Source organism: Ovis aries, chromosome 2 (assembly GCF_016772045.2).
Source record: "Ovis aries strain OAR_USU_Benz2616 breed Rambouillet chromosome 2, ARS-UI_Ramb_v3.0, whole genome shotgun sequence".
NCBI lineage: Eukaryota > Metazoa > Chordata > Mammalia > Artiodactyla > Bovidae > Ovis > Ovis aries.
Window position 1 is genome coordinate 81695416 of NC_056055.1, and position 24550 is coordinate 81719965.

Genomic DNA, 24550 nt, shown 5'->3' on the forward strand with positions numbered 1-24550 from the left:
AAGTATTCTTTGGCATTATTTTATATAAAAATATATGATGGCATTAAGTTCAACTTAGATAATAAATATTAAACTAATGCAAGGACTATTTTACTATCCAACTTTCCATGGAAATCAGTTTTAAAACCATTCAGAAAATAAAGTTACTCTTGTAATTTTTCCAAAGCAGACACTGCCAAAAACAGAATTTAAGAAATACATTTCATTAAAATTTTTGTCTAATATGCAAATCTTAAAGTTTTGAACTCTTGTATCTATCACACTGTATCACAGAACCCGTATTTAAATAGTCCCTTGGAGTCTACAAGATACCCAGCTAACACTCCCTAAAGGAAACTGCACTTTAAGAGTCAAGTCATCACTGCATAAACATAAGGTCTTTAACATGCCACTCCCACAAAATCCCGTTAGCGATGATCTCTGGGCAATAAGTTCTCTCATAAATAAAATGGCATTTCCTTTGTACCTTGGGAGGAGAAGATGAAAGGGAGGGACCATAATTCAGGTTATCACTACAAGCACTGCTGTGAAGAGATAAAATAGAGGCTTGAGTGGAGTAGATACTGCCATTATCAGGAGAGTACTGCGACTCAAAGGCGGATTCATCTGCTAAGTCAGCATCATTTGCGTTCACCTAGGAATAAAAACAATAATATCAGATGGGAATTCTGTTCTGTTACTAAGACTAAAGGGCATACTGGTATCATTCTCTGGTCTATTCTATTTTCGATAGGACCTCTTCACTCTCTTCAACACATCAGAAACTAACTACTGTAACAGAACAAAGACAAACTGGTGCTAGCATAGAGGGTTATTTTGTTTCATCAATGAAAGGGCAAAAGGTAATAACAAAGGGCTTGGAGCAAGTCTAAGTTTAAATATTTCTATAATTTAAAAAAATACTTTTTTCCAGTTACCTGGAATTATAATGTGAAATTATTGTAGTGATTACAATATACACCAAAACTCCAAATGGCTGATTTAGGAGCTGGCAATTGAAAAATAACTAACAAGAAGAACCATATCCTTCAACAATAGGATTATTAGAATCAAAGCAAGATGTGCACAATTAGTTATAAACACCTAATGGAGAATTTCACAGGTTTGAAACCTCTCACTAGTCCAACACCACTAAGACATGTATTTAAAATATTCCTTTCTAGTAACACTGAGAAATGCTTCCCAGCCCTCCAAAAAAATTTTAGGTCAGGAACCTGGCTTTAATAAAGGAAGTACTAGGAAGAGGATGTGTAATTTTTACACTTGTATAAATGTCATATGCATATTTATATCTGGTATTTAGTTTTATACTTTATTAACTATTAACATAGCACTGGATCCTCTACCAGACCATAAGGTTCTCAGGAACAAGAACCATATATTCACAAAACAAAGTTGGCCTCTAGTGGTCCCTAAGTATAGTTATTACAGTGAATGATTTTATATGAAAGTGAAGTCGCTCAGTCATGTCCGACTCTTTGCAACAACATGGACTGTAGCCAACCAGGCTCCTCTGTCCATGGGATTTTCCAGGCAGTAGTATTGGAGTGGATTGCCATTTCCTTCTCCAGAGGATCTTCCCAACCCAGGGCTCAAACCCGGGTCTCCCACATTGTAGACAGATGCTTTACCGTCTGAGCCACCAGGGAAGTCCATGATTTTATATAGACCAAGTAAAAATAAAATTTTAATGTAAAAGCTTCTGGTAAATCAATAATGTTAACAAACACATATTCATAGAAAACATGAACATTCCCTCTTTTGGAAGCTTTTGTGCTCTTAATCCATAAGTGAAACAATGTATGTGACTTTCATATTATTAATATAGGTTAAAGCGTCTGCCTCCAGTGTGGGAGACCAGGGTTCGATCCCTGGGTCGGGAAGATCCCTTGGAGAAGGAAATGGCAATCTACTCCAGTATTCTTGCCTGGAGAAGACGGAGAAGCCTAGTAGGTTACAGTCCATGGGTTCGCAAAGAGTCAGACACGACTGAGCGACTTCACCTTCCATGAAATAACATAACTGTTAAATCATTAAAAGGAAGCTAAAATAACTGATCTCTGACTGAATACTGAAAACAGTTAAAGTATGCTTAGAGATATTCAAGTACGTATTCAGAGCAAACAAGTGCTTTAATAACTTTTGGTATGATGTAAAGATTAAATTTACATGTTGACATAATATCTGCCACAAATCCAACATTTTTCAGGTTTATAATAGTTTGCTTTTCTTCTCATTTTGAACTGTGAGAACTACTGAAGTTGAAAATAAAATGTTAAGTTTTCCAAAACATAATGAACAAAGAATACAGTAAGACTTCAGAATGTTTTGAAAAGCAAAAATAAGACACATTTAAGATTTTGAAAGAAAGCTTGATAAGCCAGTGCGCCACTAACCAGAGCCAAGTCAGCCCTGAAGAGGGCTTTATCAGCCAGCCCTTCCTCCTCGCAGGAATGTGGCGGGTAGAGAAAGGAATCCTCCTTAGCAGAAACATAACCCTCTTCTGGGGACAGCTGCAGGGAGAATGAAGCTCAGTGTTTGAGGATGAGTTCACGAAAAACAAGGCAAACAGGAAAGAAGAAAGGAAGGGAAAACAGAGGAGAGGGGAGAAAAAAAGGGCGGGAGAAAAAATTGGCAAGTTTTCAAATAATGTTTTCAAGTTATAAAGTCATCATAAACAAACAACTTTAATATAAATGATGAGCAAGAAATATAATAAATATTCATGTTGAACAGTTTTATATTTTAAGACACAGTAAGAATGCTTATCCCAATACCAACATCATCTGTTAGATGAGAATCCCTTTCTACAAATTTCTTTACCCTTCTTACAAAAAGATTATCAAAATCAACAATTTTTTACATTATAATAATCTTCTGGTCACCTACCAAATACTCGAGTTAAACAATGACTTCTAAATACAGAAATAAGGCAACTTTTAGGTGTTAAGATGTAGAAGAATTTGCAGAAAAGGAAACATTAAACAGAAGGACCAATATCTCTCTGTCATTCCTTACTAGAATATTACTTTAAAGAATGTAATTTCTCTGACAGGGATAGTTGATGTATTGATCATGTTTGCCATTTTCTTTGTGTAACAGAAACCAAATGTATGGTCAATATTAATAAATATGCAGAGTCCCATAATGCACTATCTTCATTCTTACACTCTTCATACTGAACCCTTGTTCTGATTCCTACAATCCTGGTTTAATTTGAGGTTTGCTTAATATTCTCTTTCTTCTTCCCATCCTTTCTTCCTGTTTTCATAAATACATTTTCACAGGTTACCAAAATTTGTTATGGAATGAAAAGCAGAGCATAAAAAATCTACTCAACATTTTAAATACATCAACAAGCTTACAATCTAAATAAACTCTTTGACAAGGTAAACAGACTTTTATTCGATGTTTATGCAAATATATCTATGTGTCTATGTTTAAGAGAAAATATTATTTGTCTTTTCTACTTAAAATATATTTATATACTGAAAAAAAACACAAATATTGAGACTGTCTCTAGTATTTCATTGCAATTCAATGATAAGTGCTATGTTGCAATCACTGTACTAAATAATCATACTGACATTATGTAGCATGAATTTATTAGTTGTTTTTATATTGCAGTCATTAATAACATGAATGCTATTCCCTCCCAGGAGAAGAACTACAGGCTGATGAACCTAAATTAGAAAGTTCAATTTCTTGCTCTGCAGTAATTATACAACAAATATTTTGAAGTCAACAAAATACCGGGACTTAATCCACTCTGACAGAGATTCTATTTCTTCCACTATAACTGAAGATTCCATTGTTAGCTGTTGTTATTAATTTCTCTAATACATCAACTTATTGGTATAGATATTTTAAAGCCTATTCTTTGAAAACATTTGTTTGTATATTGATCATGACCTTATTTTTGAAATAAAAAAAAAGCTAAAAGTGAACCACAGAACATTAACTTTTAAATTTATTTCTGAACTTCCTGGCTGTTTCTTTCCTTTATCCTTTAAAAAAATATTAATCAAAATTAAATTTTTACACTCATGGAGCCAATAACCATGCCGATGGAAAAGTATCAAAAGTCATGACTCAATCATGAAAATACCTGAAGCAAAAAGGCTGAAAGTCACTTTTATTTGCAAATAAAAAGAAATCAGTAAAATCTGAATTCTTACAGGCAAAGGCTTGGCAACTCCTATTCTCACAGTTCCTGATGGTGCACCCTTCAGGGCCTGGACAGCTTCTTCGAGACTGCTGTTTTCCAAGTTAACATCATTAACAAACATGAGTCGATCTCCAGGAAGAAGTCGTCCATCCTTTTCGGCAATTCCACCAGGCACCAAAGAACGAATGACGATCACAGTGCTTGCTGGATCAACTGGATCCTGAAAGGACAAGAAAGCAAAGAGCAGGCAACTCCTCTCTACACTTAAAAATGTTATTACAGGTTGCACTCTCTGCATTGTAATGGATGGGTAAAATTTTCAAAGTGTCTTTTCAAAATTCCATACAACACTTCCAGTGAATTATCTGGGTGAAAGCTATCTCCATTTTGAAGGGTTTAGGAAGAGTCCACCCTAAACAATAGCATCCCCACTTTCAATGGTTCCCAAGTAGATGTTTTAAATTTTATAGGTAAATTTAAAAGTGTGACTTCAGCTATTGATAAACAGTCTACTTTTATGACTATCATCTGAGATTCATGAATTATTAACAGCAGCATTTACTGACAGGCTGTTACTATTGTGGAACATCAGTAGATGTGAGTGTTCTGAGGAAAGGGCTTGTTTTTGGAATGAAGAGATACAGGAGGCCATATTGTAGTTGATAATGCAGTGTTTTCTGAAAAACAACAACCTTAGTATTAGAACAAGACTCCAGAATCATGACTGAGAAAGAATACAACTCTCTGGAGTCATCTGAGACAGCCTGCCAGCTCAGTATTAATTAATGAAGCACAGCAGCTGCACCTCATCAGCCCAGCAGTAGCATCCCCTCAGTAACTCGGCACCGAGTGCAGCACGAGGATGCAGGCTACACCTGACCTGACCTAATTTGATTATTCATCAAGTTTGGTCAAATAATAAGAATATGAGAATTTACAATATATCCAAAATAATATATCTATCATTCAGTTCAGACAAAAGAAGTAAGTATTTGATAGTTTCTGCCTTACCACTCAAATATGAACTATCCATTAAGAGCAAGGAAATAAAAACAATTTAGGTATATTCCCCAAAGAAACAGTAAAACTGTATTTCAAGATATTCCTAAAAGTATTCTGCATAGTCTTCAAATTTCCAAGAGCTGAAATATAAAAGAGCTAAAAAATCTCAATATCAAAAAAATGCTTTATAATAATAATCTTATTATAAATTATTATTCTGAAAGACTAGAAACAGGAACACATATTTGATGACTCTAAAGTATTATCTACTTTTGCTCTGCCAGTAACAATACGCATTTAGCATGTCATCTTTTTAAAAAAAAAATTTTGTTAAAAGTAGGATATATTTACCTGGTAATCTAAAATGCTAAAACCAAGTCCTTTGCTCCCTTTCTCCAGCTCTATGTTCTGAATGTCAGTTTCCCACATAGCCAAAGGTCCTTGAACTTCCTCTGCATTCTGATCCACATCAGTCATAGTCAGCACAGGATCCTCTGTCTCCGAGGACCCGATGAACTCACCTAGATCTACGTGAGGCTGGATAAACAGACCAGACAGCTCTTATTTCAGATGTACTAGATCCGCAGATGTACATACCAACACTATGAGGAAAAGGAAGATTCCCAGCATCTGCCCAGAATATAGCACTCGCATATGAGCAGCAACAGTTTATCAAGAAACCTTTATGAATTAAGGCAGCAACTTAGAAATAACCTAACTTGTAATAGGCACTTAAAATGTATGGTTCAAAGAGCTTCCATAAAATATATAGTGATTCTATCTTAGTAGCATAATTCTATGTGATTTTCACCATTTTTCATCAGTGTCTGAATCACATCTGTTGTTAGAAAAAGAAATCTAAAGCTATTTTTGATATTAAAGAAAAAGAATGCTTATGATAAATTAGAACAATTCAAGAGGAAATGACTGTATGTTTAAGTTCTACACACTGAGCAAACAAGGGTTCTAAAATCCTATGAGTTGTGCACGTGATTGTTTCATTAATAAATTAACATGCACAGTGGCAAGATGATATCTGAAGACACACTGGCCTTGGCTTGAAGACTTCCTCTATTATTTTTATTTTATCTGTGTAGCCTTGAGCTGCATTCTTAACCTGGGCTTCACAGTACCCATCTCAAAGAATTTTTGCAGATTAAGTAAGGTAATATTTAAAAAGCACTTGGCACAAAAATAGGGGTTCAAACATTAGCGTCTTTTAGTCAAATATATTACAGTGAGTCTAAATTAATTCAGTTTTGTATAGCTCTTGAAGACATTAGATAGGAAAAACATGTTTTTGATGATGAAATGTTACTTTAAATGCTACATTTGCTTTTTTAACAATTATTGTACAGTAGGACCATGGATGCAAATCTGTCCACCTGGTTTATTGTAATAATCCCATTTATATCACATAAAATATATCTGGACATGCATGGTGCTACACTGATTTCTACAGAATTTGGCATTATGTTTCTTATTTTCCCCTATTCTTATCACCCACATGACAAGCACTGAGCTGGGGAGGTTATACAAAAGTATCTTTGACTAGATATGTACTATATATTCACTACTTTCATATTTCAATTTTCCCTCCATTAAGGGGGACAAGTGTCTATTTCATAGGAATACTGTGAATGAATTATAGAAGCACCTATTTTGCAATAATACCTAATTACTGACATTTTACCTCAAGAAAAGTGAGATTCAGAAAGATGAAGTGACCTGCCCGCGGTCACAGAGAGAGTAAGGGTCAAGCCTGATTCGAACCTACATCTGTCTGACTCCAAGGCCTAGCCTATACGCCACAGGATTTGTGAGGAAATCAGTACCAAGTAAGAGAAAATAAAGGCTTAAAGACTTTTAAGCGTCGTACAGCCTTCCCATTATACATTCAGACTGGTCTCCTGTGTCTGCGTGTCTGATACCTTTTCTGTTAGTTCAATGTCACATAAGTCCAGGCTCTCCAACTCTGACGGGGCAGTAGGTGGCACCGTTCGACGACAGCACACCATTGTCACCTCTATAGGCAGCTCTTTTAAAATGGTCACCACCTCCTGGTGATTCTCCCCAAGTAGAGTTATGCCATTCACCTGTGCAAAAAGACAAGTTGACCAAGAAAGAACACTTCCTAACACTTCAAAGCAATTTTTTATTACATTAATATAAATTGTACTCAAGGGATGATCATAGCTGTACTATGCTCAGAACTATGGCTGGATCTGTAGTAGTGATGCCTAAAATAATTTACATGCAACACTACAGTCTTATTGGAATTGGACGTCCTCAAGTACTCACAGAAAGATCACTAGCTTTCACCCATGTTTCATATGCCTGTGTAATAGTTTGGAAAGGGAGAATTAATAAAATTGTTCCCAAAGAATAAAGCTTGTTTTAAAATGATATATTATCATTAAATGAAAAAATTCAAGATAAAAAAATGGCATGTATTTTATTATATACTAATACATTTAAAAAGTGGGATAAATTAACAAGTTCAAATTTTCATACATATTCATTAAAAATATCTGGAAGATTGCACAGAACCACTAAGAAGCAGTTACACCTAATGAAGGGTTGGGACAGAAAAAAAACTACTCACTGGAGTATATCTTTGTCTTATATGTGATTATAAAACATGAATATATTACCTATTCTAAAATTTGAATGTTTAAAACAATGTAAAGCCAGTTTTTATATTCTCTGGACCTAAAACAAACAAAAACCATGCATGGAATTAGGTCTGATGATCAATGCACGTACAGATTAGAAATGTCTGCTGTGGGTAAAGTTTTACTTATGTATCTCTCTCAGGTACCCTTTGGAGGAGGAACTTGAAATAAGAACTTAATTGTTTACCACATTAAGTGTCCCACAGCCTTTTCAGAATTTTATTTACGAACGGGAAGATGGAATAGCTTGCTTACTTCCAACAGCTCATCTCCACTGAAAAGCTTCCCACTGTGTCCAACAGGACCTTCCGGGAGGACAGATCGAATAAAATGATGGCCTACTGTTGCTTCCAGACTTATTCCCAGCCCACTGTTCTCGCTGAACTTGCTCACATGAGCCACCTGAAAGGAGAAATATCACCACAATTTTTAATATTCTTTCATTTTTCTTCTTTTTCTGTATATGTATTTTATGTTCACCCCCTAGAAGGTCAAATTTCTCACAAAAGCTTCAAAAACCTTATTTTAAAGCTGCAAACCTTTAGCATTTTGCCTTGGAAAGAGTATTGATGTCTATTAGTTCCCTGAACCAATACAAACCAAGAGGAAGCAGCCAGGTGCAAGCTTCCAAGACACTCTGTGGTATCGAAGACGCTGATACCAGATGGAGGGTAGTCAGAGGACCACTGATAAAACCAGAAGCCTGAGCTCAAACCACACACAGAAAGACACACCCTTATCACCTTCCATGTGCTAGGACCACACTAATCCCATTACGCAGACTATCTCACTTACTTTTCATAAATAGGTACTATGTCTATCCCTGCTTCCAAACTTACAAAAATGAGGTTCTGAGAGGTCAGTTTCAATAGTCACACAGCTAATAAAAGCACTCTGAACCTCAGCAGTCTGAACCCATGGCTCAGGCTCTGGACCGTACACTGTATCAAGGGGACAACACTTGTCTTTAAAAGTGAATCAAAGCTTAAAACAGGAGAGTAAAGTTTTTATTTTCTACTGTTAATCTAAATAACGAAGAACATTAGGAAATCATTATTTTTACAGGCAGAACAATCACTATAATATTAAAATCAGAAAGTATACTAAAGAAAATCTGCTTTATCTCCTTTATAGTTAAGGGAACTGAGCGATAGAGAGACTGAGAAAAATACTGTTTAGTTATAAAAGATCTTTTTCAAATCTTAATGAGCACAGAGTTAATACTGGAAGCTGCATTATCTGAGTTTTAAACCTATTGTTGACAAAATCCATCAATTCCTTATTTAGGTATCACTTCCTCCATGCAGCCATCCACGTCCCCCCTTACAACATCCATCAATCCCTCTCTCTACTACCCCACTCCTCCTATTACTTCATTTGTGCTGTGTAACTACATAGGAAACAACTGTAAATCCAAACATGTCATATTTACCTATGTTTGATAAGGGCCTATAAACAGCTTAGTCCTTTCAGACTTATAATACATTTTCACACTTGATACATTACTGGAAGCGCCACCAAAATAACATGTAGACAAAGGGCAGTTAAAGGTCCACAGTCTCCGTTCTGACCTCTGTGAGGAGTGGCCAGTGAAAGCGTCCTCTTACTACTCAAGTATGACCCAAAGGAGTGCAATCTCAGTTGGGCATGCCAGCCATGTTAACCCCACCCCACAAAGGAACCTCCCAACTATCGTTTCGTGCTAAACTAACCATAGTTAAGCTGGACTTTGTTGTATTCTTTCTTGACTCAATTTAAAATGGTAGTCACAGCTGTAGTTACTCAAATCTTACTTGACACAAATTGAGTGTTTAAAAAAAAAACTTTGTAATGAGGATTAACAGAAACACTGAGAATACTGCTTGACACAAAGTACTCAGTAAATGTTATTTTTATTAATATTATATGTAATTATCTCTTGTGTTTTATCACCTTTAATCTAGAGCTACTTGAATATCATAAGCAATATGAAAATTTTTACCTAACCAAGTATTTTATTGTTCCTTTTGAAATTCCTGATATTAGCTGGTATATACCTAAAGATTCATAATCAATGTCCACTTCATTAAAACACTTTTTAGAATAGCAGATAACAGCTGCTACTCTAGATATGCAAGTTATTAAGCAAACATGAAATGGTTCACTACGGCCTAAGAAAAATGAAAAAAGCATGCAGACTAAAAACCCTCAAGAAGAGTAAGAACATAAGAATGATAAAGAGTAAATCGGAAAAAGTTCTTTTTACAATTCTGTGCTAAGTCATGATGATTTTTGTTTTATTTTCAAGTAAATTCTGTCATTCTATTCAGATTCTTTCCATAAATCCCAAGAATGAGAACCAGAAAAACTCTTCCTTTTATCTATACACTACGACAAGAAATAGTGATGAATTATAAGTTCTAAAGCTTCTAGTCCTTGTACTTTAGCACCTTGGTTATTTACAATCCAACTTTTTCCAATTTGAATTTTTTAATATCTGAATCAGCACATTTAGGTCTTTGAAAAAAACTCTGGTGTTTGCAACTTCTCTAGGACTACTTATAATAGTCATCTTCATTACTGTCAGAAACTCCCCGCTCAAATACAGTTCACAAATTAGGAAGTAAGGGAGGGGAAGCTAGCATACCACAATTTCATAATTAATCCCCATAATCCTTTGCCACTTGGTCAGCAGGGCAGCTTCCTGTTGTTGAGCATCTTCTATTTCTTCTCGCTCAGCTGACACTAATGAAGAGTAGACACAGTTAGTGGCATACTACAAAAATCTCCATGTTTCAATATTCTGTACCAGAGACACAGTGATGAGAACCTGTCTGTCACACTGTTAGGTAGGAAGTTAGGCATGAGCAAAGAAGGGTGGCCTGGCTGAAAAGGATGCAAGCTGATCTCTAAACCCCATCCTAGACACACCCAGGGGAGCTCACAAATATGCTACAAAATAACCACAGATTTTTCCAACTTGGGCACATGTGCCCAAGGCACACTAACCACAGGGGCTTCTCCAGGTAACCTTTAGGTAACTAGGAAGGAGCCCACTAAGGGTTCATAAATACTCCGCACGCACGCACGCACGCACGCACGCACACCCCACCCCGACAAAAGACTGAATTATGGGAAGGCATAAACAACATAGTCTGCTGTTATATAACTTGCAGTTGTCAATAGGCTCTGAGCGGGTGCCCAGTTGCATTCACTTTCACTGACTGGTGGTGAGTACAGGCCCTATTTTGCATTTTGCACAGGGCATAACCAAAAGGAGGAGACAGAAAGTATAAAAAGAGGGAAGCCAAGAGGAATCAGAAGGAGGATGACAACTCCTTTGGGGTCGGCCTGCTCCCATGTCTTTGGAGTAAAAGATCTGTCTGCTTGAGTTGAACTGAGCTGTTAACTCTGTTGCTTTAAACCCTTCAGTCCGTCATTCCAAATTTTTGTTGAAATGAGACAAGAACCGAGGAAGAACCGACATGACAATAGTTAAGTTTGACTCTTCTCCTAATATATGATTTACTCTTATTTCTCTACAATTTTAACAATTCACTTTAGAACTGTATATTCCAACACTATTCTCTTTTAAGAGGTATCTTTTGGGTCTTAACTATATTTCAATTAAGGTATCCATATATTATCTAACTTTTATTTAAAAGAATGAGGACTCTAAGTAGCTCTAGGATTCACTTGATGGCCCTCTAGTGACTATTAAAAAACTATACTGCCTTCTATGTTAATCTCTTTCATTTTCATTTGGTTCTACAGAGTACAGAAGGGAACATTCTATGTCTCAGAAAAAAACAAACAAAAGAAATTAACAAGTAATAAGTGCAACCCCATGTACTCCATGTACAATGAGAAAATATAAATAAAAAATAAGAAACAAATGGGAAATGTAGATTAAATTAAAACCCTATAATAGGAATCATATTAATTGGTAAGAAAAAAAAAGGAAAGTGAAATCTATTTTGTGAGGAAATTCACAAAACAATTATGTAAACAATACTGAATTAAAACAAAATAAACTGGTTGAGGATAATTTTCAAGTCATATTCAAGGATTTCCATGCCATCATATTTCTTACTCATAAAGGCTGTCTTTAAAATAAAAAAATCTTTACAAGGCACTACTCCCTAAATTAGATATTCAACATCACTTTTAGCATTCAGTTCTCAAATTTAAAGAGTATTCTAAAATTCAGATGTCTCATTAACTGCCTGCTTGTTAGTGGAATGAACGGGCTTTCACTCCAGGCCTATTCCAGGTTTTTTATGCTTTAAATTAATAATATTCAGCTTTCTCCTTGAGAAGCTAGAAACAGTAAACTATATATTTTTTTAAAAATCTGGAGACCAGCCCCCCAAAATAAGTGTTTTCTCTTTAAAAGTGTATTCAGTGCTGAGAGGATACATGTGCAGGAGTGAACACAGATTATAGGAAACCTTTTAACCTGATGAGAGTTAAAAACAGGAGGGTCAGTTCAGTCCCACCTCCTCCCATAACCCACTTCTCCGATTCTGCAGCGGTTATGCAAGTGAGCAGTGATTCAAGGAGGGTGAGACTCTGAATAAAGAAAGTAGGGAATCTGTAAGCTAATAATAAAAGATTTGTATTCATTCAATCAATCTACAGTCACAAAAACCCTCCATGTTCCCCCTTTCCCAAATGCCTCGAGATGAGATTCCAGGCACATTTAAAAAAACCCTAAAATCCAATCTTCTGATGTTACTGCAAAGTCAAATGACTTGCCCAGACTCACACAATGAGTTGAATTTCTGTGGAAGAGGCAACGATATCATATCCCTTGTCTGAGGACCAGCACTTGAGTGGAGGCATTAGAATCGTTTAGATATTTTTTTCCTTTATTTTAAAAAGATTGTGGGACTCCTGATCCCAGGTCTAGACCCTCTCACTCTCAATGCACATCACCAAAGTAAAACAGACAGTTGAGCCTTTAAGGCCATCCACTACACTCACTCCATCTACTATCTCGAGTTTCATGCTTTGAAACATTTTTTATCCTTTTCCAGAAACTGTGGTGCTGTAGACGACTTGAGAGTACCTTTGACAGCAACCAGTCAATCCTAAAGGAAATTAACCCTGAATATTCATTGGAAGGACTGATGCTGAAGCTCCAATACTTTGACCACCTGATGCAAAGAGCCAACTCACTGGAAAAGACCCTGATGCTGGGAAACATTGAGGGCAGGATGATAAAGAGGCAACAGAGGATGAGATGGTTGGATGGCATCATTGACTCAATGGACATGAGTTTGAGCAAACTACAAGAGATAGTGAAGGACAGGGAAACCTGGCGTGCTACAGTCTATGTGATCAGAGTTGGATACGAAAGAGCGACTGAACAATAAAGTACTTGCGATATTCACTTTATCCTAAATAATTCCTACACTTACTAGTGTAAAAATTGCAGACTGTAATTAACGCCTGAGAATCCTACATATCTCACTCTTGGGATATCACTGTGAACACAAATATTCACTTAAACCAAAAAAGTTAAATCACAATTTTCAGCAAGAAAAATACTTAACAACGAAGGAGCAAATATTTTAACAAACTGCAGCACTTCGATATAACTATTTAGTGAAGGGCAGAATTCCCATAAGGAAATCTGTCTTGGGCTTCATTCAGTGGATTTAATTTGTCAAACACCTAAAGCAATATGACAGGTCAAGGAAGCATGGACCACCCAGCCTAGAAAGATGGCAGCAACATGTTGACATAATTATGTGCAACAATGCTGCCTTAAAATTTCTTTAAGCAGTATGAAAAAAATTTGGAGGAAAAAGCCTGCAAAATAGTCATACTTTCATTTAAGAGTTTATGCTTTAAAGATTCATTTTTTATGTTTATTTTTTAAATGCTTTAACCCTTTACTGTTGCTTGTTCAGTAAGAGACATATTGGTTCTATCTTAAGAAATAAAGGGAATGAAATAAAACCATGTATGTAACAGAATGATTTCTAAAGGTTTTAGTTTTAAAAAAATGAAGAAGACTGACTCAGCAAGAAAATCTGCCAGTTATAAATAAACAATTTTAATCAACTAGAGCAATAAATCACATCTCTAAACAAGGATTTAACACTCTTTTTTGAAAGCTATTTTTCTAATAATTTATAATATTTCCATAGAGGTTGAACCACATTTGTAAAAGTCATTTCTCTAAAAAAAGTAATAAATACAGTAATAACCTGGCTCCATGTGTTTACCTTCTTCTTCAATTGGTAATATGCTGGTGTTTCTCCTCAGAGATAAAGAATCTTCATCTTCTTGATAATTATCTTAAAGATAAGAAGATTTTAGCACTTTGGCCTGTAATATAATCAAGCAACTTGACTTTTTCAAATTCCACTTTATTTGAATACCTAGATGAGAGCTAACTTTTTGTATATAAAGTTTTCAACAATCACAGGTACTTACAGGAAAGTTCTTCTGCTAATGGAACAAAGAAGTGATAAAACTCCCCTGGGATTTGCCTCCCTGATTCCTGGTCTGAAATCAGTAGTGTGTGGAATAAATGGTCAACAGTTTGAGAAATGAAACACACTTTCAAACCAACAGCCTGACTTATAAGAATAAATGCTTACATCAGGGGGCTACGTGGGAATTTTGGTAATTTTTAGAGATGTTTATGTACAAACATTTATGAATGACATTTTCTAAGTGGGGAAATAAGGGTCTCATGGTCTACCGACCGAGCTAGTCAAGCCTAAACACTGACTTAAAGCGGATTCCTTCAAGAAAAGGCTGGGCAATTTGGAAACATTACAGGGCTCACATACCTAATCTAGGCAGAACAAACTTCCCCCTGAAGAGAAAATGTATCAATGACGTCCCAAAGTAAGGCAACAACAGAAGGAAATGGCTGTACATGATTCTAAATGAGTAGTGGTGACTGAGAAAACAGGACAGAAATCTGCTTTATTCAGAAGTTGTTTCTACAGTTAACAGACAAATCCCTGATTGCAGTTAATCCCCATTGTATTAAAATTCCTTTTTACTTGGTTCTTAATGAATGGTTACAACTAAGCTGTTCTTTAAATAATTTCAGAATTAGAAAAAAATTGATATGAGTCTAACCGAAAAATCAGACTCACGTGTTCTCACCTTTGCTAACATCTGCATTAACAGGAGACAAAACTGCATCTTTTGTGACGTCCTCCCGTGATGCCAGTTCAGCATCCTGCTTAGTTCTTCTCATTAGCGTCAGGTGCACAGTCTGTCCTGTGTGTCGCAACACCTCCACTGCTTGTTGATTGGTAAAACCCTGAAGGTTTGTGCCATCTACCTATGGTTAGAACAAGACATGGTAAAAATAAAAGGATACCAACCCATGAAACACACAGTTACTGCTGGTCAGTGAGAACAGAATTAGGAAAGAGTACTCCCCTAGTTAGGGAATGGGCTGACCTGTTTGGGGACCAGTACTAACTCAGATGCACTGGGATCATGCAAGGGTGTTTCATTTGTTTTAATATAAGTAATGGAGTCTCACTTCTAGAAATTATAAGCCAGCGGGTCTCAGGTAAGGCCCCAGATTCTCTCTTAAAATATTCTTCTATGTTTCTCAAGAGATCTGAATACACAGTCAAGCTTGGAAAACAATACTAGAGGTATAGATGATCAGGAAGAAAGTGGTCACTGACAGTGCTGACAAATCCAAAGAAGGATGACGAAACTACCTTCCTTTTTGTATCTTTGCCTCTTCAAAAAATATTCCCTTTTTCCTGTTCACAAATGATAAAACACTTGAGGGTGCCCGAGTGATCTTTGCAAACTACAGATATGATTTTATCACCCCACCCTGCCTTACAGAGAACAATCCTTAAGCTGTGCTCCGCATTCTCAATGTGGCTTAGAATGGCCTGTGTCAACCCCACCTTGTGTCATCAACCTCATCCTGCAGCATCCTGTCTATTTCTCTGCCCTCCAGCTCCAGAGGATCGTTTCCCTTTCTCTGACTTGAAGCACTCCTTTCAGTCATGAGGTCTTTGCAAATTCAGTTCCCTCAGTCTCGATTCTCTGGACAGCCCCCTCCAGCCCACACGGCTTCTAATTTATTCACTGAGAAAAAGCCCATAACTGCTTAGTTCAATAGTTATTTCCACAATTAAGCTATTGATGCCCATCACTATAGTTAAAGCCCCCTTTACCAATTCTCCTTCATGGCATTTATCAGAAACTTAATTTTATGTTTTCCAGCATTATTTGGCTTATGACTGCATCCTCCAAGAGGACAGGTTCTGTGTGTCAGCAAAACAAAATGCTGGGAATTCCCTGGTGGTCCAGTGGTTAGGACTCTGTGTTCTCACTGCTGATGGCCCAGGTTTAGGCATCTCTGAGCGGGGAACACAGCCCACAAACCATGAGGACGGACACACACACACACACACATACACACACACACAAAACAAAACTAGTGCTGTTTTCACAGTAGATATTCACAGGAAGCTGGCTCATATGGCAAAAATTTACTTGTGAAGCAAATTATATTTCCAAATAAATAAATGCAGGTTATAACAGCTTAATTTTTAAACTATATAAAATTTTAAAAGGAAAATTTGGTAAGTTGAAAAAGTAGTACAATACAATTAATGCTGAAATTCAAAGTCACTGATACACCGTTTGAATTGTGAAATAGCTGTAAAATGGCTATGTAAGTATCATGCTTTTCTGAGCACAGTGCTCACCATAGTAGGCATTCAAATATTTACTAAATGAATGAGAACTACAATAAGACCTGTTATCAGTGGTCTCCAAGATGAAGTACCTTTACTGCAGAGGTTTCTGGAAGAATGTAATAAAATTCATAATTAAATATATTTTTAAATCTCATTGTTTTATATGCACATATATAATTAATATATTAACTTTGTATATAATAAATATATAAAACAAGATGCATAATATATCATATAGCATATATAAATACATAGGAGAAAAAAGGAAGGAGAAAGGAATAGATTATAGATGGATTGATCGCTTGATAGATTGACATACTTTGGTTTTCTTTAACCAATGAGGATAGTCAATAAAAAATCTAGAGACCTCTGATTGAAATGATCAGTCTGATACTCTGCAAGTTAAGTTTTGTATGATACTTTTGTACTAAATGGCAACTTTAACACAGGTGTCTAACTCTCTCCTCTTTCCTCCCACCTCTATCTTATTGATTCGCTTTTAGAAAGACTAATTAAAATATAACAACAGAGAAAACACTAAAACAAAACTGGAAACCATGGAAGAAGACAAGTCCTTATACCAGTAACTCGGAGGAACTTCTATGAGGAATGGTTTGAATACGACCAGATTGAAGGCAGGGCAGCTACATCTACATGTGAGGGAACATCCTGTTTGGTCTGTCAGATGAAACATCAGTAAAATACAACTGTCCTTCATTAAAAGGAGGCAGTCAGAAGGTACATATGGACTTCAACTGGTGATTCCAAAAACCAGTCAAGTGCCAGGCATCACACCAAGCTGGGAGCATACACCACACAGAATCATATACATGCAATGAAGTCACACACGACCCCAACCAACTCCACAACACGCACAGAAAACCATCTGTCAGTACAGACATGCAATGTTCTTCATCCTGTTTTCCTGGTTTCCTCTATACTCCATTAATCTACAAGTGAAACTGACTTGTAAATTTAACTTTTTCCTTCCTTCTTGCTTTGCAATTCCTGAACTATTTGTATAAAAATCTATCTCATCTCTTTTGCACAAGCATAGTTCTCACAGATCTCTGAGAAAAAAAAGGTCACAGGAATAGAATACCACAGTCTGAAAAAAATGTGTGCCCTGAAGCGTGAGTACAAATATCTTCCAATGAGACTGTCACTGCAGGGAACAGAAAGATATTTTCTGAAGCTTCTCTTCAAAGAGATTCATTTTTCATTGTATTTATGGAAGTGGAGAGAATACATACAAAGAAGAAACAAGTATCTACCAAAAAAGAAAAAAGAAAACTCTTACAATGAAGGCATCAACAGCATTTTACATACTGTACAAAGTCATGGAATGGAAGACAGGAATATGCAATTTTCCTATGTTTTCAGAGGATAAGAATAGGTAGATAAAAATGATCAGGGAAATAAGACTGAAGACATATTAAGGCTGATCTAGAAAATCAATATAATTACAAAAAATTACATGGGAGAAGGGAATAACTAAGGAAAAATAATCAAGGAAATTATGAGGAGATAAAGAAATCTGCCTCTATAAATCAGAGGTATATGAAAAACTAGAAAGAAGACTAACACCCAGACAAATCTTGATTAAATTCTTAGATTTCAAAAATCAAAAGAAAAAAGCCTATTAGCTTCTAGGAAACAGAGTGAGCAGATAACTTGTGAAAGAAATGATGAACCCCAAATTTTATACTCAGTGTAACATATATGAAAATGGAAATTATGGTTGTGATGCTACGATGTTATCCTATAGTATCATAAGATAGTATCTGATAGCATCAATTATAGCATGAGATGTTATATCTTATACCAAAGTGTGTCATGAGAAGACCACAAAGCAGAAATTTAAGCAGTCTGGAATTATAATCTGTACACATTTAGGACGTTAAAGGGCTGGGCTGTTAGAGATTAACAAAGACTTAAGAGGAGGTTGCTTTACTTTTTTAGAGAAGAGTACTATAAATCCCCACGTAGATGTTCAACCTATGACCACAAGTCAAAAGAGCTGTGTCACGTGTTGTAAGGAAGGATGCAGTAAGTACCTTGTGTTTAGCTCTATCAGGAGGTTAAGGGGGAGGCTCTTTAACTGCTCTGACAGTGAAACAAGAGAAACCTGCTATTATGTTGAGAACTGTTTGACAGCCTGACTCTGTCTGGGCACAGATCAGAAGGGTTCCACACACAAACACACATGCACACACACACTCACACACACGAGACAGCCAGGCTGGAGCCACCTTGAAACCTACCCAAGAGTACCCCCAGGGAATGATGGTGCCCCAGAACGAGAATTTATGGAGCAGAATGTTGAGAAACTACAGCCAAAGGGAAGAAGAGTCAGTCAGATGAAAAATCCACCATCTGTCATGGAACGCTCAGTCAAATATTTCTAGTAGGGTCTCCCAGAAACCCAAGAAGGAACCCTAAGTGACTGTCGCATTTAAGCACGAGCCAGGCTCACAGAGCAAAAAACCATGTTTCAGAAGTGCCAGTCAGGGATGAAGTGCTTGTTGTCTTTTACTGTCTTCCTTCACACTGGTAAGGGTCAGCAAGCATAACAAGAAGGGGAAGGAGGAAAAACAAAGCTCGGTATGGAAGACAGACTAGGAGTGCACTCTCTATCTCTACCAGTTCATAGTAGGCTTCTGCTACGCCAGGGTGGGGGCTGAAATTAGAATATCATTTAGGATGGGAAATCTTTAATTACTAAATTAGAGCTGTATTTGGTGATCCTGATCGGCCACAGGACATTTAACTTTCTGAGAATAGTAACTTGACCAAGATTTCCTCCAGGGGAAAAGGAAGACCTTTTTCTATAGAAGATAAAAGAGACATCTAAAGACAAATTTTAAAAGGCTGTTTAAGACTATCCTCCCAAATCTTCTTTATGCAAAGTCTATGTTATTGCCAGCCAAAATGTCCAAGTATGCAAAAGGCAACATAAGAGGTTCTCAGAGAGAAAAGCTTCTGAAAGTCTACGAACACATTCTCTTCCTATGAAATTTATTCAAAAAACACTCTAGCTGACTGAGCAATTAATCAGATTTAAAACTCAGAAAAATGTGGCATACAAGGTTTCAGTTCAGTTCAGTCACTCAGTCGTGTCCGACTCTTTGCGACTCCATGAATCGCAGCACGCCAAGCCTCCCTGTCCATCACCAACTCCTGGAGTTCACTCAGACTCACATCCATCGAATCAGTGATGCCACCAAGCCATCTCATCCTCGGTCTTCCCCTTCTCCTCCTGCCCCCAATCCCTCCCAGCATCAGAGTCTTTTCCAATGAGTCAACTCTTCACATGAGGTGGCCAAAGTACTGGAGTTTCAGCTTTAGCATCATTCCTTCCAAAGAAATCCCAGGGCTGATCTCCTTCTGAAAGGACTGGTTGGATCTCCTTGCTGTCCAAGGGACTCTCAAGAGTCTTCTTCAACACCACAGTTCAAAAGCATCAATTCTTCGGCACTCAGCCTTCTTCACAGTCCAAGTCTCATATCCATACATGACCACTGGAAAAACCATAGCCTTGACTAGATAGACCTTAGTCGGCAAAGTAATGCCTCTGCTTTTGAATATACTATCTAGGTTGGTCATAACTTTTCTTCCAAGGAGTAAGCATCTTTTAATTTCATGGCTGCAATCACCATCTGCAATGATTTTGGAGCCCCCCAAAATAAAGTCTGACACTGTTTCCACTGTTTCCCCATCTATTTCCCATGAAGTGATGGGACTGGATGCCATGATCTTCATTTTCTGAATGTTGAGCTTTAAGTCAACTTTTTCACTCTCCTCTTTCACTTTCCTCAAGAGGCTTTTTAGTTCCTCTTCACTTTCTGCCATAAGGGTTAGTGCTGAGTAATAAGTAAAATTCAAATCTAAATAATACTATTACAGCAAACTTAAAAGTTTTAAGTCTTGGTCCATAAAAGATATACAAAATGGTATGTAACACAGTTGTTTATAATAGCAAACCACTACAAACAATATACCTCTTCATGAATAAGAGGTGCTAAAGTATATTATGATAGATCCATATTTGCTGATACAACTATATGTACCAGGTATATTTCTAAACTAAATAAATAATAAAAAGGTATAAACAAATACAGTCCTAAGTACAGATACATGGAAATTTTCTGAAATGTTAAATCATAAAGTATTGAGTGGTTTCTATTAGAAGAAACCTTCTATTAGAAGAAAGCTCTTCTATTAGAAGAGCTTTTTAAGCCATGTTCAAATTTAGACCTCAAAGATAAAAATTACTCTGAAAGAAATAAACATGTTATTTATTCTCAGGGTAGGCACAGAGAAAAATCTCACAAAAATCTCAACTTTGAGGTGCCATAAAAATTCTTAAAATGCACATAACTTAGGCTGCAAGTTTTCATGTGCAATAGATTTTTTACAGCTCAATTCTTTAAATATGTGGTTTAAGGAAAATCAAATGTATATGATTTTGTCTACTAAATAGCAATAAAGTTCATTATGTAAAGAAAAAACATGTTTCCTTTTTTTCCCCCAAAACCTGAAGACCTGAATTTAAAAGTATATTCCTTACTCAAATCTCACAGATGGTAGGTACTAGCACAGAAGAAATTGCTATAATGGAATAATTACAGACTTTTAATCCTAGACTGGTTCAAAATTTCTCAGTATCTTCCATCTGTAATGTGAGAATAATGGTACCTACTTTTCCAAAATTACAGTGCATGGCACTTTGTACTGAAAAGTTACTCCAAAACTTTTATTAATATTTAATAGCAGATTTCAAGAGGTACTATTATTAATAAAATGAAGAAGTGATTAATAAACATAAAAACCCCAAGCCTTATGGAAGCCTTTCTGTTCAACATAATTACACACATCATACATATGGGACAAGGCACTGAAACTGAATGAGGGCTCAGGCCAGCTCTGGTCCCTCATTATCACAATAAGAGACCCAATTGTCGTGGAGACAGAAGTGCTGTGGAACAAGGTACAGTGACGGTAAACCGTCTGGGTGCCATCTTGAGGAGATGGCAGTGCAGTGCAGATACTGCTGTGAATAATGATAGGGGAGAAATTCCAGTCAGAACAAATGGAAAAGCCAGCTCCTCAGTACACTCAATCTAGCTGGCCAAGCCCTCCTCCAACACGGCCTATAATTATACACAAACACAAAGAGGGAAATTGAGACTAACAAAGTCACAGAATAGCAAAGGCAACATCTGATACCCTTCCATATTTTCTTTTCATGATACATTTCCTGCATAACATTTTTTAAATCAGATGCATAATTCTATACTGCTTTTATCAAAGATATCTGTACACCAATCTAAAAAAATGAATATATGACTCTATCTAATGACAAGTTTGGTTGACTTTACAAAATAGAGTCCCCTTATTAAATTAATTCTTATGTAGTAAAGAAAAAGTCTCATAGGCTCTATTCCCTGCCCCGTAATACCGACACTGAAACCCTACGGGTTAAGAGAGCGTAATTCATAAAACAGGAATCTTATGATAAAAGACTTTATTTTTAAAAATAATACATCCTTAAATAATAAGAAATAATTTCTTAATCCTTTCAACACTTCAATAATTAAAAATAAAAACATTATAGTTCAAAATAGTTGCTGCCAAGACAAAACTGAAAAAACAATTAAAGATCGCAGTCATGAAAAACAACTAGGGTTAAGAACTTTCCTACCCATCTCTCAAAAGACTATAAAATGATGGCATTTTGCACAAAATCAATGCATGATCAAAGCACTGCATGATATTTCTTAAAAATCAAGGTGCTTCTAACTTTGAAGTAAGAGAATGTTGCTAAAAATAAAAAATCCTAACACTGATGAAAGCAAAGACAGTGATTTTATTGAAAGCAAGAAAATACTTCAGAAAAAAGGTGCTTCCACTTTTGAGTCAACAATCTCCTTTAGCACTGATCTTGCTCAAGCCAAATTATATGAGATTCCTGTTATAAATCAATGCAAATAATTACAAATTTGAAGAGACGCTTTTGTGAGACATACATGCGTAATCATTTCAGACCCTCAATAAATATCTGCTTAATTAATTAAACCATACTTATGTACCAAGTATACTATGTATTTCAAATAAATAATTCATTTGGTTTTCTTAAAAATCATACCAGGGAAGTTTCTTTATCTCAATATTGTACGTAGAGGATCCTGCTGTGATTTATGTCAGAGAGTGTTTTGCCTATGTTCTCCTCTAGGAGTTTTATAGTTTCTGATCTTACATTTAGATCTTTAATCCATTTTGAGTTTATTTTTGTGTGCGGTGTTAGAAAGTGATCTAGTTTCATTCTTTTACAAGTGGTTGACCAGTTTTCCCAGCACCACTTGTTAAAGAGATTGTCTTTACTCCATTGTATATTCTTGCCTCCTTTGTCAAAGATAAGGTGTCCATATGTGTGTGGATTTATCTCTGGGCTTTCTATTTTGTTCCATTGATCTATATGTCTGTCTTTGTGCCAGTACCATACTGTCTTGATGACTGTGGCTTTGTAGTAGAGCCTGAAGTCAGGCAAGTTGATTCCTCCAGTTCCATTCTTCTTTCTCAAGATTGCTTTGGCTATTCGAGGTTTTTGTATTTCCATACAAATCTTGAAATTATTTGTTCTAGTTCTGTGAAAAATGTGGCTGGTAGCTTGATAGGGATTGCATTGAATTTGTAAATTGCTTTGGGTAGTATACTCATTTTCACTATATTGATTCTTCCAATCCATGAACATGGTATATTTCTCCATCTATTAGTGTCCTCTTTGATTTCTTTCATCAGTGTTTTATAGTTTTCTATATATAGGTCTTTAGTTTCTTTAGGAAGATAAATCACAGCAGGATCCTCTATGATCCACCTCCCAGAATTCTGGAAATAAAAGCAAAAATAAACAAATGGGATCTAATTAAAATTAAAAGCTTCTGCACAACAAAGGAAAATATAGGCAAGGTGAAAAGACAGCCTTCTGAATGGGAGAAAATAATAGCAAATAAAGCAACTGACAAACAATTAATCTCAAAAATATACAAGCAACTTATGCAGCTCAACTCCAGAAAAATAAATGACCCAATCAAAAAATGGGCCAAAGAACTAAATAGACATTTCTCCAAAGAAGACATACGGATGGCTAACAAACACATGAAAAGATGCTCAACATCACTCATTATTAGAGAAATGCAAATCAAAACCACAATGAGGTACCACTTCACACCAGTCAGAATGGCTGCGATCCAAAAATCTGCAAGCAATAAATGCTGGAGAGGGTGTGGAGAAAAGGAACCCTCCTACACTGTTGGTGGGAATGCAAACTAGTACAGCCACTATGGAGAACAGTGTGGAGATTCCTTAAAAATTGCAAATAGAACTACCTTATGACCCAGCAATCCCACTTCTGGGCATACACACCGAGAAACCAGAATTGAAAGAGACACATGTACCCCAATGTTCATCGCAGCACTGTTTATAATAGCCAGGACATGGAAACAACCTAGATGTCCATCAGCAGATGAATGGATAAGAAAGCTGTGGTACATATACACAATGGAGTATTACTCAGCCGTTAAAAAGAATTCATTTGAATCAGTTCTGATGAGATGGATGAAACTGGAGCCGATTATACAGAGTGAAGTAAGCCAGAAAGAAAAACACCAATACAGTATACTAACACATATATATGGAATTTAGGAAGATGGCAATGACGACCCTGTATGCAAGACAGGGAAAGAGACACAGATGTGTATAACGGACTTTTGGACTCAGAGGGAGAGGGAGAGGGTGGGATGATTTGGGAGAATGACATTCTAACATGTATACTATCATGTGAATTGAATCGCCAGTCTATGTCTGACGCAGGATGCAGCATGCTTGGGGCTGGTGCATGGAGATGACCCAGAAAGATGTTATGGGGAGGGAGGTGGGAGGGGGGTTCATGTTTGGGAATGCATGTAAGAATTAAAGATTTTAAAATTTAAAAAATAAAAAACTTAAAAATAAAAAAA

The 24550-nt window shown here is 36.3% G+C and overlaps 1 protein-coding gene across 30 annotated transcripts in view; it reads right to left on the reverse strand.

Annotated features, from left to right (window-relative positions):
* The window catches only part of MPDZ (multiple PDZ domain crumbs cell polarity complex component), a 668265-nt gene that overhangs the window by 85010 nt on the left and 558705 nt on the right, over window positions 1-24550 (reverse strand). For 13 of the 30 annotated variants that reach the window (XM_060409468.1, XM_060409467.1, XM_060409458.1 and 10 more), the window contains 9 exons: window positions 14959-15139; window positions 14061-14132; window positions 10472-10569; window positions 8101-8247; window positions 7102-7266; window positions 5522-5707; window positions 4179-4388; window positions 2397-2513; window positions 467-634 (listed from right to left, as the gene is read on the reverse strand). In XM_060409468.1, the coding sequence (XP_060265451.1) occupies window positions 467-634; window positions 2397-2513; window positions 4179-4388; window positions 5522-5707; window positions 7102-7266; window positions 8101-8247; window positions 10472-10569; window positions 14061-14132; window positions 14959-15139 (1344 nt within the window). Of the gene's footprint in view, window positions 1-466; window positions 635-2396; window positions 2514-4178; window positions 4389-5521; window positions 5708-7101; window positions 7267-8100; window positions 8248-10471; window positions 10570-14042; window positions 14133-14958; window positions 15140-24550 lie in introns of all 30 variants that reach the window. The other 17 variants (XM_060409464.1, XM_042243451.2, XM_042243449.2 and 14 more) reach the window with 3 other exon arrangements.